This window comes from Haliotis rubra, unplaced genomic scaffold (genome assembly GCF_003918875.1).
Source record: "Haliotis rubra isolate DU_JTF1 unplaced genomic scaffold, ASM391887v1 Scf112, whole genome shotgun sequence".
Classification (NCBI taxonomy): Eukaryota; Metazoa; Mollusca; class Gastropoda; order Lepetellida; family Haliotidae; genus Haliotis; species Haliotis rubra.
This window is the reverse complement of record NW_025765026.1, coordinates 1,301,380-1,322,843: the sequence shown is the minus strand read 5'-3', so window position 1 is coordinate 1,322,843 and position 21,464 is coordinate 1,301,380. Positions and strand designations below refer to the sequence as shown.

Sequence of the window (21,464 nt, the reverse complement as noted above, 5' to 3'; positions counted from 1 at the left end):
TCAGCGTGACAAGCAGGCGCTTTTACCATCAGGTTGCCCCACTGTTCCAGGTGGCATAGAGGTAGCATGCCCATAGACAACTGCAATGCAGTCAGTCCTATCAATCATTAAAAGTCAACTTTCAACAATGATATTTGCCTCTAATAATTCTGTAACCATGGAGACAAAATCAAACATTACCTGAGACAAGATTGAAAGACTTTGGGGTCAGAATCGCAGGACACAACAATCGAAGAAAGATGAAACCACTGCAAGAATAATCATCACAATGTAAGCAATTGTCAATCATCTCTGTTGATAACCATTTCACATGGATGCCTGGTCCTCTATACCTACAGTCTCTTTGATGCATTACTGACAACTAACATCCACATGTCTGTGTAACCTTTGAAACAGAGTAGGCATCAGTTACTGTTTACGGTTTTCTGTAGTAATACCACAATCAACAATATTCCAGCTATGACAGCACCTGTAAATAATACAATGAGGACCAGACAATCCAGTGACTGACATTATCTGCAACATTCCATGCCGTCCAGAAGTCAAGCAATAAACCAAGTCTCGAACTACCGATTCATTACATCACCTCTTATGACCAGCATCAGTTGAAATGGTTTAATTCCTTCCCAATAATGAGAGAGTGAGTTTAGTTTTATGCCGCACTCAGCAATATTCCACTTATGGCGTTGGTCTGTAAATAATTGAGTCTGGACCAGACAATCAAGTGATCCTTCCCAATAAGTTAAAGGGTTATAAAGAATGTAGTTTGGCCCAAGCTGACAATGTTTGCTAGCTAACACTTGTACACAAATAGCATGATCATAGTAAATGGCATTTTGTTCATGCATTCAACTACCTGACAGCCCTTGTTTTAACTGTTTCATCGTCAGGCCACTTCTCCTGGGCTTTCCTCTGGAGGCAGCCACAGATGTATCTCAGCACCCTGAAACATTACACCCTGGTTACCAAAGACCCTGAAACATTACACTAGGGTTGACTCACATCCTGGAACATTACACTAGGGTTGACTCACACCCTGGAACATTACACTAGGGTTAACTCATACCCTGAAACAATACACTAGGGTTACCTCACACCCTGAAACATTACACTAGGGTTACTTCACACCCTGGAACATCACACTAGGGTTAACTCACAACCTGAAACATTACACTAGGGTTATCTCACACCCTGGAACATCACACTAGGGTTAACTCACACCCTGAAACATTACACTAGGGTTAACTCACACCCTGAAACATCACACTAGGGTTACCTCACACCCTGAAACATTACACTAGGGTTTACTGAAACTCACACCCTGAAACATTACACTAGGGTTACCTCACACCCTGAAACATTACAAACACACCCTGGAACATCACTAGGGTTAACTCACACCCTGAAACATTACACTAGGGTTAACTCACACCCTGAGGGTTAACATTACACTAGGGTTAACTCACACCCTGAAACATTACACTAGGGTTAACTCACACCCTGAAACATCACACTAGGGTTAACTCACACCCTGAAACATTACACTAGGGTTAACCCTGAAACACACACTAGGGTTAACATAACACTAGGGTTAACTCACACCCTGAAACATTACACTAGGGTTAACTCACACCCTGGAACATCACACTAGGGTTAACTCACACCCTGAAACATTACACTAGGGTTAACTCACACCCTGAAACATCACACTAGGGTTAACTCACACCCTGGAACATTACACTAGGGTTAACTCACACCCTGAAACATCACACTAGGGTTAACTCACACCCTGAAACATTACACTAGGGTTATCTCACACCCTGGAACATCTCACACCCTGAAACATCACACTAGGGTTAACTCACACCCTGAAACATTACACTAGGGTTAACTCACACCCTGAAACAACATCACACTAGGGTTAACTCACACCTGGAAACATTACACTACCCTGGGTTAACTCACACCCTGAAACATCACACTAGGGTTAACTCACACCCTGAAACATCACACTAGGGTTAACTCACTCTGAAACATCCTGGGTTAACATGAAACACACACTAGGGTTAACTCACACCCTGAAACAACATCACACTAGGGTTGAAACATTACACTGGGGTTAACTCACACCCTGAAACATTACACACTCACCCTGAAACTAGGGTTTCACACCCTGAAACATTACACCCTGAAACATTACACTAGGGTTAACTCACACCCTGAAACATCACACTAGGGTTAACTCACACCCTGAAACATCACACTAGGGTTAACTCACACCCTGAAACATTACACTAGGGTTAACTCACACCCTGAAACATTACACTAGGGTTAACTCACACCCTGAAACATTACACTAGGGTTAACTCACACCCTCACATAACTCACACACCCTGAAACATTACCTGAAACATTACACTAGGGTTTCACACCCTGAAACCTAGGGAACTCACACCCTGAACACTAGGGTTAACTCACACCCTGAAACATTACACTAGGGTTAACCATTTCACACCCTGAAACATTACACTAGGGTTAACTCACACCCTGAAACATTACACTAGGGTTAACTCACACCCTGAAACATTACACTAGGGTTAACCCACACCCTGAAACATTACACTAGGGTTAACCCACACCCTGAAACATTACACTAGGGTTAACTCACACCCTGAAACATTACACTAGGGTTAACTCACACCCTGAAACATTACACTAGGGTTAACTCACACCTGAACATTACACTAGGGTTAACTCACACCCTGAAACATTACACTAGGGTTAACTCACACCCTGAAACATTACACTAGGGTTAACTCACACCCTGAAACATTACACTAGGGTTGACTCACACCCTGAAACATTACCATCTGACTAACTCAACATGACAATATCACAGCTAGTCATTGATTAGCTGGTTTTGACCAGACAAACAAGAAGTTTGTTGTTTAACGCCACACTCAGAAATATTCATGCTATGTGCAGTCTGTAAACATCAAGTGTTGACCAGGCACTCCAGTGAGTGACATCATGAGCATCGATATACGCAATTAGGATATGATGACTTGCAGCAACCAAGTAACCAATAAAACGTCATCAGGTAAAAAATACTACAATTCAAAAACCTTTGAGCAATCATTCTCTTTGATCATTTCATCCAAAGAGTAAAATGTTAACAGTAACTCACGTGGGGCAGTATTCTGTTGCCTTGAAGATGGATTCTATGACATTGTTGAGGAGACTGAGAAAATACTCTTGGTTTGATTTGGCATCTGATGGGTTTTCTAGAAAAGCTGGATTAAGCTGAAAGAAGGAGAAGATTCAAATTAACTCCAGAACTAAGAATTTCTCATTCCATCACTCACATATTGACAGACAAACTCCCCTTGTTTCCACAGACACCACGTTATTACCAGCCATTGCTGTCAAACAGTCCATTGTCTCACTGAAGATGTCTAGTAAATGAGTAAGCTTGGTTTAACACCACTTTAAACATATTCCATTTGTATCAAAATGTGTAAACTTAATGCAGTAGGAGTTTGGTTTTACGCCACTTTTAGCAATATTCCAGCAATATCACTGAGGGGGACACCAGAAATGGGCTTCACACATTGTACCATTGTGGGGAATCGAACCTGGGTTTTCAGCGTGACGAGCGGACACTTTAACCATTAGATTACCCCATAGCCCCTAATGCAGAAGGAATGTACAGAAAATACATTGTACAAGAAATCTACATGGGAAGAATTGCGTGAGTTGGGCTATATGTCGTATTTAGCAATATTCCAGCAATATCACGACAGGGGGCACCAGGAAGGGGCTTCACACTTTGTACCCAAGTGGGGAATCAAACCTGTGCCTTCGGCATGACACATGAACACTTGAACCACATGGCTGTCCCCCCATCCCAGCACCCCCCACACACCCAACCAAACATGGGTAGAAGCTATTATGTACATTATGTCCACCGAAGGCCATATTCATTTCACTGTTAAGGTATCAATCTATTTCTTCTTTGCTCCTCAGTGGACACAATAATTATAATAATAATAATAATAATAAGTCATCTTCTATAGCGCACAGTCTCCAAACAACCAAGTGATTGCTCGCAGAATTAATCAGAATCTGATGATTATTACCCCAGAATAACCCAAGCTGCCTGTTAGGCGCTAGAAGGTTATAGTCACATAACTTTATCCAACCGGGTACCCATTTTCTGCTGGGTGAACAGAGGCAATTTTGAACAAACTCACTTGCCTAAGATGAGACCACATGTATCACATGTGCTTCGTCGTGGGGCAGGACTGAAGTCCTAGAAACTCTCAGGAGTCAAGCTGCCAAACACGGTCACCCATCCAAGGACTGTCCGAGCTTGACTGACTGAGTGAGTTTGGTTTTACGCCGCTTTTAGCAATATTCCAGTAACATTACGGCGGGGGACACCAGAAATGGGCTTCACACATTGTACCCATATGGGGATTCGAACCCGGGTCTTCGGGGTGACGAGCCAACGCTTTAACCACTAGGCTACCCCACCACCCCTCCGAGCTTGACATTACTGTAGTGACTATAGTGCTGAACAGAATACACCTATCTTCCGACAACATAGTTTCCCATTTGTGCTGTTCAGGACAAGATAGTGCTGCACATCATCACAATCTAAACAAGAATAATTCACGATGTACTTAGAAAATGATCTTACTTCACATGACTGTTTGCTATCGACAATCTTTTGTACCAAATCTTTGACAGCAATCTGTACAAATGTCGTGGCAGTCATCTTCATGTACTGGTCCATCATGGCTGTGGCCAGGGATGTGCCTCGGAACAGCTGGGACACTTCAACTGGTGACATCAAGCAGAAATAATAACGACAAAAACAACAATGTCATTTATATAACAGTGTTTTAATACCTACGAGGGCGAAAATATTGGGGTTCATATTTTTCATACGATGCCCAAGGGCAAAATATCACTTTGTCATGGTGATGTGACGCCATAAATAATGCTATGATGTCATGTTTTTTCTATGATGTTGCGTTCTGCATGCGGCAGTGGCGAGGAGCCAGCCTATGTTTGAAAGTAGATTTGGGTTTAATTTCCTCAATTTGATGACTTAGGTAATAAACAGAACATTATATTCGTGCCCATATCAGGCTCGCTCTCGCTTGGGAAATACCAGCATTTAGGCACTTGTGTCATAAACATAGTATGACATGGGCACTCACATTATATCCTCTTTATATTCCACATCTTAGAGGACATGCACTTAGCACACATATGAAGTATTAGAGAGTCTGTAGCAAAAAACAGGAGAAGTGATCAGAAAAAAGAAAGATGTCTCACGTGAACATATTTCTGGTATAAGATGGTCAACAAAAACACAACTATCTGAGTAATGTACAAATAGCATCCTTAAATCAGATGACAGGTACTGGAGCTCACCTTCTTTGTCTATCTCTAAGTTATTTAGTGTCCTCAGAAGCCTGGCTTCCTTCTTCTCATGGCAGAAGATCCGCAGCAGGGATTTGGACAGACCCAACCATTCGTGTTTGGCACATACTTTTGATAACGTGATGACATTTTCATAGTTATCACCCAACAACAGCTGGAAAACAAACATTTATACTTAACACACCATCACTGGTTTCCCAAAACACAAACATTAATGTGCTTAATGTCAAATTAATGTGTAATGCCATGTCAAATGTTCAAATTACAAGGTCTGCAATATGAACTAATGCAGAAGAACCAGCCTTCTGCTCTCAAGGCAGATGTTCTATCCACAAGACCTCCGACACAGTCTCAAACATTTTAAATCTGAGGTGCATGCAGTGTTTCCGCTGACTAAATTATTTATCGGACACTGTGTCTGGCAACCTAAAATTTTACCGGTCATGAATGAAATTTGACGGTCATATATTATCATTCTGTAAGTACTCATTTTAAAGTTATTTTTAGCCTGGGTATTTCCAAAACATAACAATTTTTGCGACCATGAAAGCACAGCCAAGACTGTCATTTCGCTTACCCATGATTTTTTAATTTTAATACATGATTATTTACCGGACAGAAGGTCCGTCTTGCTTTCAATTTACCGGTCCCCAATGAATTTTACCAGCGATTTTCAGGTATATCCCAGAGAACGGAAACACTGTGTAATAGTTGCGATATGATTATCTATGAACACTGATTAGGGTTCACATATGGCTTGACTATGGCCATATATCTGTTTAATCTACGTTGTTACAATCAGACAAGAGATGTAGTGCTAAGTAGGTACCTCCTTGAGACTTGTGTACTCCTCCAAAGGCATGATGATTTCATGCAGGTAGTGTGCCTTCAGTCTGATGTTGCCCATCTCCCCCTTGATGTTGGGGGATGCTGGCCGGAGGATAAACCAGTCGTCCACTTGGTCCAGTGAGTCCAGCTCAGATAGTCGGATCTGCACCTCAGCTGGACGCAACATGATACAAATTATTGTCATTCAAACATTGATATAAGTCTCAGTAACACACACATTTAGCATATTGAACTGACAATGACGCATTCACGTACAGGACAAGTACGTATAATGCCCATATAATCACCAACAGATATAGATGACAGTCTGAAGACTCGAGTCAAAACAAACCTTTCAGATACAGGTCACAGAAACATAAACACTCTGAGGTGAGAGTATGTTCTTACATATATTGATGACAATAACGCCAAACGTTAAACTAAAGCTGACAGATACAAGTCACAAAGACATCGACACAATGAGGTCATAATAATGCCCATTCATATAGTTCACAGTAGCACCAACAAATACAGGTGACCAAGGTCACAATCCCAACAAATACAGGTCACAAGAACACCATTGCACTTTGGTTGCAATAATTTACATCAGTAGGTGACATTTATTACTTATCATTAATGGCTAGTTACAAAGCACCTCTTTCCATTCTCTTGTGCATGCTCAAGGTGATAACAGATTATTACCCCGGATAACCCGCTAGAAGGTTAACAGTCATATCCATTATCCATATCCAGACTTATACTATCAGGTACCCATTCACTGCTGGGTGAACAGAGGCAATTTTTGAATAAACTCACTTGCCTAGGGTGAGATACATGTGTCACTTGTGCCTTGTTATGGGGCAGGACTGAAGTCCTAGAAACTCTCAGGAGTCAAGCTGACAGACACGGTCACCCATCCAAGGAATGCATACTTCACCTGATTTGTGACCTGGGCTCTATGCCGCATGTACAGTGAAACCTATATATGTGATGTACGGAGATAACCATACTCACCAACTTTTGTTTCTTTTGCCCTCTTCACCTTGTTATACAGTGTCACAGAAAATGTTTCGATATCATTCGGAATATCGCTGAAAATACAACAAGAATGCCATATGTACACAGAGAACGCACTCACGTTTCACAAGCGCTCCAAATGGAGACTTCAAGATTTAACGTTGTGTTATGCTGCAGACATATTTCTGCTACGTAACCATGGGAGACATGCAGGAGCACACAATGATTTAACATGATTCATCCATTTGTTTCTCTTTCTACCTGAAACGGTATAGTAATGAATGTGGATAAAGTCTGGATATGTAGTGAGTGAGTGAGTGAGTTAAAATTTAACGTCACATCGGCAATATTTCAGCCATATCGTGACGAGGATATGTAGTGGATGCCTGAACAACAATCAGAATAAGAACTTTACTCAACGTAAAATACCATCTACAGTGGAAGCCCTCTAAACCGGCATTCGTTGGGACCAGCAAAAAATGCCAGTATAAAGGGCGTGCCGGTAAAGAGAACTTTTCCCTTTTTCGTGTTGATAGTCATCTTTGTTGTGCCGAAATACGGAATAGACTGACGCCAGATGAGTGGGCGTGTATATGATCATGAATTAACTAGTTTCTGTCGGGACCAAATTCTAGTGCCGGTATGGAGAGCATGCCGGATTGGAGGGCTGCCGGTTTATAGGGCTTCCACTGTACTCTCATTGGAAGAATTGAGGATGGACTTGGAAAATGTGCATGGGAGTCAAACAGGAGACAAAACACAATGGGGTTTTTCAATCTTGGTTGCCATGGTACTTGTTCCCTTCCCTGTGTAATTTTCTGTTCTCCTGATCGGGTATTGATAAAATGGGCAGGATGTGTGTTGCACGAGGAGCCACCTTGAGTACAGTGGGTGAGTGAGTTTAGTTTTACGGAACACTCAGCGATATTCCAGCTATATGTCTGCAAATAATCGAGTCTGGACCAGACAATCCAGGGATCAACAGCATGAGCATCGATCTATACAACTGATATACGATGACGTGTCAACCAAGTCAGCGAGCGTGACCACCCGATCCCGTTAGTCACTTCTTACAACAAGAATGTGTTACTGAAGATCAATTCTAACCCGGATCTTCACAGGCTCCCTTCCAGTACAGATCTTGGTGGTATTAGCAAATATCCACACATATAGAATGGGATAAATATAGGCTGCTGGAGGTGATTACTGACTGATAACTTTAAAAATATGATGAATATAGACTGCTACTAGAAAGTGTATAGGCTGTTAGGCCTGAGAATTGGATACGGATTAGAATGGATGAAGAAGATTTTATCAAATATATGCTCTGGAGTCTATGAGACAGGCTATCATGGGCTGATGATGAATATGTAATCAAGCACATTCACTTACTCCAGATCAATTTCTTGCTCCCAGACAGGATTAGTTGACTCGCCGACCTCTGTCCTGCCGACCTTCACCTCGTTCAGACTGACCACGGCATACGGGTGGTTAAGATACTTGTTGTGGAGTTTATGAGCTTCGTATATGATGATTGACAGACTGTGTAGCTCCTTCAGGCTCCTCTGACGCTTTAGAGGTGTATTGTTACAGTAGGGCTTAAGAGCATGGATCCATTTCTGTGTATGAAAATAAGTCTCCAAATTAATCCATGTAACAAGGTGAGGTGAGGTGAGGTGAAATTGGGTCTAAAGTCGTGCTTGAGAATATTTCGCTCATATGACGACATGCATGCGTGTGTATGTGCGGCTGCTTGTACTAGCCCAGACTGAAGCTGGTTTTATAGTGCTAGCCCACTGAGATACCATGCCGCAGTGAAGCATGAATACCCCACTCAGACACATTATACTGACTCCGAGCCGACCAGTCCTTGTTGTACCCATTAATGCCGAGTGCCAGACAGGGACCAACAAGTACCATATTTTAACGTCTTTTGGAAAGACGTGGTCGAGGATCAAACCCGCGACCTTCCACTCTCCGGGCGGACGCTCTAACCACTACACCACGGAGGCAGTCCATGTTACAAGGACAGGAGGAGGCCAAGAAGTCGGGTTTAACATGGTTCAGGTTAGTAACAATACAGATTCAGCAGGTCCCTTGATCCAGAACACAACAGAACAAACCTTAAACACACAATCACACCCCTTTCTTTCTTTTCAACACTGTCAACTTAAAGTAGGGCTGCCATATTGTATGACTTTTGTTTGATCGATTGTTGTGTAACAAACTCAGCAAATATTCCATCTATATGGCTTCGGTCTGTAAATTTTCAAGTGTGGACCAGACAATCCAGTGATCAACTGCATGAGCATCAATGTATGCAATTGGGACATGATGACATGTGTCAACTAAACTTAAATTAGTGGTCCCATAGATTACTCTATCTTAAAGATTCTGCGACTCAAGTATTAAGGACATTGACATACATCTGTCACTGTCACAACTGTATAGAAGTCGTATATCTGCTGGGGCCAGTGACAACAACTACACACCTGTGCGACATCCCCGCTATCAGCACAAAGGTAACAGGTCTGTACATGGTTATTGTTGTAGTTGGACACCAGCTGGAAACAGTATGGTCTGAAAATAAAACAAAAGAAAAGTGGAATTTGTAACTTGTCAAAAACAGCACTGAGATCAACCCAGTCACTGAGCCTCACCACCCGTCACTTTGGCTATTCAGTGACACTTCAATGTTGCTGTGGTCGATACAGTTATGATATTCCCTTTCTTCCTGTTATCAATGAAATACAACTGACATCGGCTAGGAAACATTAGTCGCACCCATGATAGTGGGTCATTGTAATTCTAATTTGAGCATTTTCATGAATACACAATGCCATTTTGTGGTCAAATGTAACATGTTATATTTTGGAATTACACTTTCTCAGTCAAGTAGAGATTCTTGTACTTTTGTTAAGTCCCATCCAGGGTTTGACCCCACACCCTCAGAGTCAGGCACCTAATCGTCAGCACTCAAAGTCAGCCGTCTAACCCACTCAGCCACCGCAATTTACACTGACATTTGCTCAGAGAATTAGTCTTTATATTGCCCAGATAAATCTTGACTTACCTTCCAAAGAAGCTGTCGTGGACAGGATACAAACAGCTGTACTGCAGCTCTATCAAGTCCTTTGGTCTTGATCGCTGAAACGGCCAACAACAGTTAAAGCTAGGGTGTAAATTAGCTGTCATTTCCCAAACAGAACAAAGAAGGGATATATCACAGAAATGTTATCAGTGTTTGTAGCTAAGCAAGTGAGTGCATCCTGTAGTGGAGCAGATAAGTGCAAAAATAGTTCACTTAAACATGCAAGCATGAAATTTGGCACAAATGTTCATTGGAGTCCACACTTTCAAGAAAGGGCATTAGCCACGCAAAAATCCAAAATGGCTACCATTTTCAAGATGGCCGCCGTTTAACTAATAATTACATTGTAAGTTGTAACTACTTCAAGTAAAACAACTTATTTCAATTTTTTGACCAAATGAAGTTGTTTTTATTACAATACCAAAACAATATATAAATCAAATGGCAGTTTTAGCAAGAAACAGTCGAAATTGTAACTGAACTAACCACTGCACCCAGAATAACAGAGAAACTACACTTCACATTTGCAACTGCACAAGGCTGTGCATGTGAGACCAAACCGGTAGCATTTGCACCTGCCACGACAGCCAGGCTTGCAGACACACTTAGTGAGCTGTTCACAACTCTTTGCAGTGGGAGAGTTGGCTGTCCAGAAGGTTTTCCATTCTTCCCATCCCAAGTCAGCTGGACTCTCTGCTTCCGGCTGGCGCAGAATTGCCTGAGCCCACACACAACCTGCCTGATATGCTGCACGTTTAGCGTGTTGAATTAGCTGTTCTGGATGGAGGAATGGCTTCATATGGTCTCTGCTTTCTGGCAAATAAGTCGAGTCTAGCTTCATCCACACCATCTACAGTGCTAGACCTGTCATACATGAGAACCACAAACTTCTCTAGGGTCTCATCATCCTCAATGGTTGGTCGATGCTGGCTCAGTCTGGCAAATACTGGTGTTGCCTCTGGGAAAATGTCCCATGTTTGTCAAGCTGTTTTTTCCCTTTATTCCTTAAAGCTGGCACCACATCACAACCTGTAAAAGCATGGAAGAACAACATGCCTTTGGCCTTCTCTTGACCAACAGAGTTGTGCAGGTTGTGAATGCCAATCCATCGAAGGCTCTGACCTTGGCCAAATAAGAGCCACAGCTGCTGCAGACCCATGCTTTGCAGTGTTGGGAACATACTCAGGCCAATCACAAGGACATCTGTGCCATTGGCTTTGATTATGATGGATTTGCTCCCTTGGGTTGCAGCATATCTGGCATGAACAAAGATGCGGCTGTCTGCCTCCTCATGAGAACATTCGTCCAGTTCAGTCAGACTCACTTTGTGTGTGCCAAGTGCTTGGTGTCCCTTGGTCACAATAACCAAGTTTGGTGCAGACATCTGGACAATCCTGTCAGCCAGGAAGTGAAACAGCTCCGATTTGTTGCCATTGTGCCTCAGAAAGTTGTGCCAGTTTGAAGGAATGCTATTCTTTCCTGTCACGTTGCGTCTCACTCCTTGTCCTCTTTTGAACCTTGTGTCTGCTTTCAGACTTAATGGACTGTACATATCAAAGACAACAGGTGTTGTCTTGTATGTACTGGCATATGCACTAATAGTTGGCAGAAAGCATAGTCAGCATGTCTTAGACCTTTTCGGTGGCAGTGCATGGATCAAAGCTGAAACATCAATGATGTTGTCATCTGCCTCTGGCTCTTGGTCTGGAGGCGTGATGTATCTCAAGTATTGAAGTCAGTTGGGACTTTTGACAGCTATAAATCTTTCCACCATCACTTAGAGATGCAGGGAATGATTGATTTTCATGCTGAAAGAACTCCTGCAGGTCCCGCTCCCTGATCTGACAGGAGATGAACGTGCTTCACTGTAGCTACAGAGTGAGCCTCGTCCCTGGGAAGTGGCAGCAAAGAAGTGATACTCACTTTAAACTCTGGGCTTCATTTCTGAAATGCATGATGAGCTGACCATGTGAGGTTAACAGCTTCATCTATCTCTTCAGTGATAAAGACCTTCTCCAGCCACTCAAACTCCAGGGCCATTTGTGGTCTGAGCAGGTCTGTGGTTGGCATTGGCACTGTACCACATGGCGGTGTTGGGTTCTCTGACTTCAATGAAGCAGGAGGGATATTTGTAAAGGAATCAGGTACTAGTAGTTCAGGAACAGATTTTGCCCTCTCTGGCCCGAATTTTACTGGTTGACACTCTTCCCCATGGTTGTCTGTAGCAGGATGCTGAAAGACAGAGATACTGGTACCATGGAAAGAGGTAGTAGCAGTGGTTGCAGAAGAGTTGTGGTCAATGTTGTTCATGATCGCAGTGGTCAACAAACCCTTTCTGAGAACAGGTGGACAGACCACACCCTCCTCCACATACTTGCTAACTGTGACATCTCCAAGTTGGGCTGATATCTCCAGCACCCTGTCATACGAAATGCTCATGCCATGATCATGAAGTATTTCTACGAGGCTTCTCTTCCTGGTTTTGGCATAGATTACCATACCCAGGTACACTGGAAGGGAGTTTCCCTATCCTTAGAATGTCGATGGGTAGTTGCTTGTTATTTCTGTTTTGAGAAGCAGTTGTACTAAAGGAGCTGAGCAATAGCCTGGTCTGACGTGGATGAGCCAAACCCAAGCTGAGACTTAATGTCTGCCCCATGTTCCACCATACCAACGAACTGGAGAAGACTTGCAGGTATGGCATCTTTGATGCATCCTTCGCGAAATGTACCATCGAATTTGGACTGGTGGTCCAGAATGTGTTTTCTCAATATCTTTGCAGCTCTGGCCAAAACAAGAGAGACAGGGGCTAGAGCAACATCGTTTTGTAGTGCTAAAAGAACACTTTTTCCCTTTGTATGAGCTTATAGCTCGGGTATTTCCATTAACAACTTCTCTTTTAGCCTGGTTTTGTTCACACAAGGTGAATCAATTCCTAAAGTACTGTCGGAAATGCTAGAAAAATGCTTTTTGACTTATATTTAAAATTCAGAGGTATTACAGTATGAAATTTTTAGAGTAAAATTAATATTTTATACTTATCCTGACTCATGCTTATTGCTTGTCTTCTTCTTCTTGCGAACCTAGTGGAACACTTGTATCTCCCAATTGAAGTTCCCTTCAATAAAAAATCACTCATTAGTACCCACCACGAGTTACCTCCCTTCCACAAGCGAGGGAAACGAGGGCGCCACCTGAACCCATGTGCCTCACTCTCTCCTCATATACTGAGCCCAACATTTGAATTTTCAGGGAAATCCAAAGTGTTAAGTGGGGAGGATGGGAGGGCTTACCTCATGAGTCAGGATAAGTATAAAATATTAATTTTACTCTAAAAATTTCATATTTTTCCTTATCCTGACTCATGCTTATTGCTTGTAGAATCCTACGGATTAGGAGGTGGGATTATATATACTTTGGATTTTACTAATTAGTGATTTGAACTGATATGATTGTAATAACCCTATGGGAACTTCATAAAGGCACTGAACTGAAGAATTCCTGCTGTAACTTATCAGCTGCCATATAAAGGTTATTACAATTTACTTATTATGATAAAAGTATATATATGTAATTTTTAGAGTAATAATTATCCCATATCTCATATACTGAGCCCAACATTTGAATTTACAGGGAAATCCAAAGTGTTATGTGGGGAGGATGGGAGGGCTGACCTCATGAGTCAGGATAAGTATAAAATATCAATTTTACTCTAAAAATTACATATTTTTCCTTATCCTGACTCATGCTCTTTTGCTTGTAGAATCCTACGGAACGGAGGTGGGAGTAATAGAATACTTTGGATTTTAATAATTAGTGATTTGATCTGTGATGATTGTAATAACCCTATGGGAACTTCATGAAGGCACTGAACTGATGAATTCCTGCTGCTAACTTATCAGCTGCCATATAAAGGTTATTACAATGTACTTATTATGATAAAGTATATATAACATTAATACAATGCTTAAGACTGATAGACTTAAATTTGTTAATATGCTAGTATAAACTCCTTAGAGTTTGTTAGCTAAAATACTTTATGATATAAACGTATTACTAAGCTTAAGATATGAATAAGTTTAAGCTACCTATATAATAGCAAAACTCCGTAGAGTTTGATAGCTAATATATTTTTATAATATGAGTATAGTACTATGCTTAAGATATAAATAACTTAAGCTACGTATATAATAGCCAAAAACTCTGTAGAGTTTGTTAGCTAATGCATTATCATGTTACCATAGTACTACTCTTAAGATATGATTAACTTAAGGTAAATATATAATAACAAACTCTGTAGAGTTGTTAACTTATATATTGTATGATGTAATAATCATAGTACTGTGATGATAAAAGGAACTTAAGCAAATTATATATAGCATGTAGCTATTTAGTACTGTTATAAGATAAGTAGAAATCTGTAAGATTGACTTATCTTCTCCGAGGAACTGTCAATTGTTGTGCGAGGACCATGGGATCGAATTGGTGGATACCTGAGACGTCCTCGGTGGTGATATCTCTCAGATAATGGTTGGCAACCACCATATCGGATCTCCAGAAATAAACCCTCCATTATAATCCCAGAGGCACCCCCCGTCAACGTAGCAGCCAGGACGATGTCACCTTCGCGAAGGAAGTCACGGACCACCTTGACGAAGGACCTAGATGTACAGCCTTCGCGACGGGATAGATCATCACCTTCTTCGGTTTCATCCCTAGATGTGGACTCGGACCATCAGACATCACGGAAGCCTTCGCGAAGGTCATATCGTCGTTCCCCCGGACCGGACGCAGAGGAAGCTTCGCGAAGGCATTCAGGAAGGACACCTGAATCCAGATCATCATCATCTAGAAGGACATCGAGGGACTACACAAGAGCTTCGTGAAGCTATCAAGCGTTGACATCTGAGGGGAAATCAACGAAGTCTACTAGGACTTTCTCAACCGAGATTGTTCCAGCCGCAGACCTGGACGTCTACGATGATCAGCCGATCATCATCCCCGACATAAGAAGCGACCGGTGACAGCTACAATGACATCAGCAGAGATCACCATGCAGCCTGATGCCTCTACACTGATGTCGGATGATATTCCTGTGGACCCCTCCATTAACACCGCAGAAAGGCACCGGCTTCGCGAAGTCTCCAGAGTTCACCGAGGAAGTCTCCTCCAAGGTCTCCATATACTAGCCACTCGTCATATATAGCTACTCGTCAGTCCGTTCAAGACATCGCATAAGTTGTCTATCAACTGTATGCCAGATGCCATCTATAAGCCTACGCGAAGACAATTGCACAGGCTATTTACAACACAGAACGTCACTGTATTAATTAGTCAACGACGTTTCATAGATCTTCACAGAAATCAACTGTTCCGTATAGATGGCTAGAATATGCAATCCCGGACGACGATACGATTATCTACATGCGTGACCATTACGCATATCTGCAGACAATTTAATATTGAAATTGAACAGCAGCCTTGTTACAGCGAGTATAACTCATAATCGTCAACTTTTCTGAGAAGAAATATGTACAACAAGTTCAGCTTTAATTCTACAATTAGGACGATACATTCATGTATACAGTCTACAAGCTGACAACTTGCAAGGTTATTGTACCTTTATATAAGGAAGTCAGAATTAGATTCAAACTGAAGTTACTTTCACGACAGCCAGGAAAATAACCTACCCAGCATTAATATTACAGAGCGAGGTATTTCGCGCCGAAGGTTTCGCGCGTTTACCATTAACCCTCAAAAACGCGTGGTCACTCGGGTAACCGGAAGCTACGGTGAAGACCGACGATTATGCTAATATCAACGACGGCAAGATTTTATACAAGGTTTTTCCTGCTACACCGGTGACATCACAGCGGGTATTCTACAGAATCAAAATGCCTTGTTCTGATTGGACCATGATGGACAACGACCCACGCAGAGGTCGATCTTAATTCACAGTTCAAGACTTACGTCACAAGTGACAACTATATATCAGTGAGCGAGCAAGCCTCCTTACAGTCCAGTTAACCTGAACCTTCATGATTGGGCTGCTTTCTTCAGGTTAGAGGCCTCCCCTGTCAAGTTAGGGACGAGAGCACGGCAGTCAGGCGAATTTACATAAAGTTCAACGAGGACAGACACACCTGGTTGTGCACCTACATCGTCAAGAACCTCGCAGCGAATTACCTAGACGATGGGATACAAGTTGATCTAAACCCACAGCGTCTCAGACTACAGTTGAATTTAATCATCAAGCTACTAACACAACTGGATGGTTAGTAAACCTACTTAAGCTTCTGATTGGAGAATTAAAACGGAAATTCACGCTCCAACTTGGGGATCTGAATATAGTACTCCAACACCTCACAAGTGAGGTTTATGAACACGCCTGGATAACATACTTGGGCTCCATGATACGATGATTCTATCACGATGGCCAGCAAGAGCACTGTAAATTTATCTCCACCGAACCAAACAGGAAGGGAAAATGCAACAGATTATTTCCTCTATCTTCAACTTAGGCAGAATGAAGTCTCACGTACTATATCTCCGTTGGATCAGAACTGTCATACTATGTGCATACAAGACGGATGGACCCAATCCGACCCTCCATGAGCTTAATACTCATGATATTAGAACGTTAACTTCTACAATTGATTTACACAAATGTTTTTTGGAATAATGGAGGGTTTATTTCTGGAGATCCGATATGGTGGTTGCCAACCATTATCTGAGAGATATCACCACCGAGGACGTCTCAGGTATCCACCAATTCGATCCCATGGTCCTCGCACAACAATGGACAGTTCCTCGGAGAAGATAAGTCAATCTTACAGATTTCTACTTATCTTATAACAGTACTAAATAGCTACATGCTATATATAATTTGCTTAAGTTCCTTTTATCATCACAGTACTATGATTATTACATCATACAATATATAAGTTAACAACTCTACAGAGTTTGTTATTATATATTTACCTTAAGTTAATCATATCTTAAGAGTAGTACTATGGTAACATGATAATGCATTAGCTAACAAACTCTACAGAGTTTTTGGCTATTATATACGTAGCTTAAGTTATTTATATCTTAAGCATAGTACTATACTCATATTATAAAAATATATTAGCTATCAAACTCTCACGGAGTTTTGCTATTATATAGGTAGCTTAAACTTATTCATATCTTAAGCTTAGTAATACGTTTATATCATATAAGTATATTAGCTAACAAACTCTAAAGAGTTTTTACTATTTGGCTTAAGTGTCATCATATTCTAAGCAATATGGTTATATTATAACATGTATTAGCTAACAAACTCTACAGAGTTTTTGCTATTATATATGTAACTTAAGCTTATTCATATCTTAAGCAGTACTATGTTATATCATATAGGTATATTAGCTATCAAAACTCTAAAAGAGGTTTTGGTATTATATATTTGGCTTAAGTTTCATCATATTTTAAGCTTTATGGTTACATTATAACATGTATTAGCTAACAAACTCTACAGAGTTTTTGCTATTATATATGTAACTTAAGCTTATTCATATCTTAAGCAGTACTATGTTTATATCATATAGGTATATTAGCTATCAAAACTCTAAAAGAGGTTTTGCTATTATATATTTGGCTTAAGTTTCATCATATTTTAAGCTTTATGGTTACATTATAACATGTATTAGCTAACAAACTCTACGGAGTTTTTGCTATTATATATGTAGCTTAAGTTTTCCTTCATAAGCTCAATACTAGGTTTATATCATATAAGTATTTTAGCTAACAAACTCTAAAGAGTTTTTTTGCTATTATACAATTAGCTTAAGTTTCATCATATCTTAAGCAGTATGGTTACATTATAAAATGTATTACCTAACAAAACTCGACGGAGTTTTGCTATTATATATATAGCTTAAGTTTAATCATATCTTAAGCTCAGTACTATGTTTATAACATAAAAGTATATTAGTTAATAAACTCTAAGGAGTTTTTACTATATACATTTAGCTTAAGTCTAAATTTATCTTAAGCTTAGTACTATAGTTACATTATAAATCTATTAGCTAATAAACTCTACAGAGTTTTGGCTATTGTATATGTAGCTTAAGTTAATTATATCTTAAGCACAGTACTATACTCATATTATAAAATATATATTAGCTAACAAACTCTACAGAATTTTGCTATTATATATGTAGCTTAAGTTAATTATAATTTAAGCACAGTACTATACTCATATTGTAAAAATATATTAGCTAACAAACTCTACAGAGTTTTGCTATTGTATATGTAGCTTAAGTTAATTATATCTTAAGTACAGTACTATACTCATATTGTAAAAATATATTAGCTAACAAACTCTACAGAGTTTTGCTATTATATATGTAGCTTAAGTTAATTATATTTTAAGCACAGTACTATACTCATATTGTAAAAATATATTAGCTAACAAACTCTACAGAGTTTTGCTATTATATATGTAGCTTAAGTTAATTATATCTTAAGTACAGTACTATACTCATATTGTAAAAATATATTAGCTAACAAACTCTACAGAGTTTTGCTATTATATATGTAGCTTAAGTTAATTATATCTTAAGCACAGTATTATATTCATATTATAAAAATATATTAGCTAACAAACTCTACAGAGTTCGGCTATTATATATGTAACCAAAGCTTATTCATATCTTAAGCTCAGCATTATATCTATATCATATAAGTATATTAACTAACAAACTCTAAAGAGTTTTGCTATTATATAATTAGCTTAAGTTTAATCATATCTTAAGCTTAGTACTATGTTTATATCTTAAAGTATTTTAGCTAACAAACTCTAAGGAGTTTATACTAGCATATTAACAAATTTAAGTCTATCAGTCTTAAGCATTGTATTAATGTTATATATACTTTATCATAATAAGTACATTGTAATAACCTTTATATGGCAGCTGATAAGTTAGCAGCAGGAATTCATCAGTTCAGTGCCTTCATGAAGTTCCCATAGGGTTATTACAATCATCACAGATCAAATCACTAATTATTAAAATCCAAAGTATTCTATTACTCCCACCTCCGTTCCGTAGGATTCTACAAGCAAAAGAGCATGAGTCAGGATAAGGAAAAATATGTAATTTTTAGAGTAAAATTGATATTTTATACTTATCCTGAGTCATGAGGTAAGCCCTCCCATCCTCCCCACATAACACTTTGGATTTCCCTGTAAATTCAAATGTTGGGCTCAGTATATGAGGAGAGAGTGAGGCACATGGGTGAAGGTGGCGCCCTCGTTTCCCGAGCTTGTGGAAAGGGGGTAACTCGTGGTGAGTACTAATTAGTGATTTTACATTGAAGGGAGCTTCAATTAGGGAGATACAAGTGTTTCCACTAAGTTCAAGAAGAAGAAGACAAGCAAAAGAGCATGAGTCAGGATAAGGAAAAATAATATTAATACAATGCTTAAGACTAATAGACTTAAGCTTGTTAATATGATAGCATAAACTCCTTAGAGTTTGTTAGCTAAAATACTTTTATGATATAAACATAGTACTGAGCTTAAGATATGATTAAACTTAAGCTAAATATATAATAGCAAAAACTCCTTAGAGTTTATCAGCTAATATACTTTTATGAAGTAAACATAGTACTAAGCTTAAGATATGAATAAACTGAAGCTACATATATAATAGCAAAAACTCCGTAGAGTTTGTTAGCTAATACATGTTATAATGTAACCATAATGCTTAAGATATGATGAAACTTAAGCTAAATATATAATAGCCAAAAACTCTTTAGAGTTTGTTAGCTAATATACTTATATGATATAAACATAGTACTGAGCTTAAGATATGAATAAACTTATGCTACATATATAATAGCAAAAACTCCGTAGAGTTTGTTAGCTAATATATTTTTATGATATGAGTATAGTACTGTGTTTAAGATATAATGAACTTAAGCTACATATATAATAGCAAAAAAACTCTGTAGAGTTTGTTAGCTAATACATTTATAATGTAACCATAGTACTGAGCTTAAGATATGATTAACTTAAGCTAAATATATAATAACAAACTCCGTAGAGTTGTTAGCTTATATATTGTATGATATAATAACCATAGTACTGAGCTTAAGATAATAAAAGAACTTAAGCAAAATATATATAGCATGTAGCTATTTAGTACTGTTATAAGATAAGTAGAAATCTGTAAGATTGACTTATCTTCTCTGAGGAACTGTCAACTGTTGTGCGAGGACCATGGGATCGAATTGGTGGATACCTGAGACGTCCTCGGTGGTGATATCTCTCAGATAGTGGTTGGCAAACACCATATCGGATCTCCAGAAATAACCCTCCATTATTTCAATAGCATTTGTGTAGAGCAATTGTAGATGTTAGCGCTCTAATATCATGAGGATTAGAAGCTCATGGAGGGTCGAGTCCTGCAGTCTTGTAGGCACGTAGTATGACAGTTCTGATCCAAAAGGAGATAGTAGTACGTGAGACTTCCGTCTGCGTAGCTTGATAGAGGAAATAAATCTCTTGCATTTTTCCCTCCTGTTTGGCTCGGTGGAGATATATTTTCAGTGCTCTTACTGGCCATCGTGATAGATTCATCGTATCATGGGGTCCAAGTATATCATCAAAGCGTGTTCATAAACCTCACTTGTGAGGTGTTGGAGCACTATATTCAGATCCCAAGTTGGAGCGTGAAACTTCCGTTTTAATCCTCCAATCGGAAAGCTCGTAGCAAGGCGAGTAACTGGGTTAGGTTAACTTGACGCCCGTTCTCAGTTATGATAGAGCTATTGCTGCAAGATAGGTGGACAAGTTGAGCCTTATAAAATCTTAGTCTGACGTAGATAACATAAGTAGTCCGCCACTTGAGGATGAGTAGCATATCTAGCTGTAAATCCTTCCTTTGCAGCATAATTGACAAACTGTGCCATTTGTCATCGTTATAAGTTGCCAGTTGAGTTATGCAGGGCAAGCTAGACTGCTTTGCGCTCTGGCTGAATAACTTGTTATTCAGACGCCTTTGATACAATCCATGCACGTGAAGTTGGAATA

General features: G+C 39.7%; 1 protein-coding gene across 1 annotated transcript in view; it reads right to left on the bottom strand.

The window, feature by feature from the left end:
- LOC124289962 (ras GTPase-activating protein 1-like) overlaps nt 1–21,464 on the bottom strand; it is a 71,568-nt gene that overhangs the window by 3,974 nt on the left and 46,130 nt on the right. The window contains exons 12-21 of the mRNA XM_046726631.1: nt 10,373–10,446; nt 9,792–9,879; nt 8,692–8,918; nt 7,297–7,373; nt 6,284–6,456; nt 5,446–5,608; nt 4,703–4,845; nt 3,188–3,303; nt 857–943; nt 181–248 (exon numbers count right to left, since the gene is read on the bottom strand). Of these exons, the coding sequence (XP_046582587.1) occupies nt 181–248; nt 857–943; nt 3,188–3,303; nt 4,703–4,845; nt 5,446–5,608; nt 6,284–6,456; nt 7,297–7,373; nt 8,692–8,918; nt 9,792–9,879; nt 10,373–10,446 (1,216 nt within the window). The remainder of the gene's footprint in view (nt 1–180; nt 249–856; nt 944–3,187; nt 3,304–4,702; nt 4,846–5,445; nt 5,609–6,283; nt 6,457–7,296; nt 7,374–8,691; nt 8,919–9,791; nt 9,880–10,372; nt 10,447–21,464) is intronic.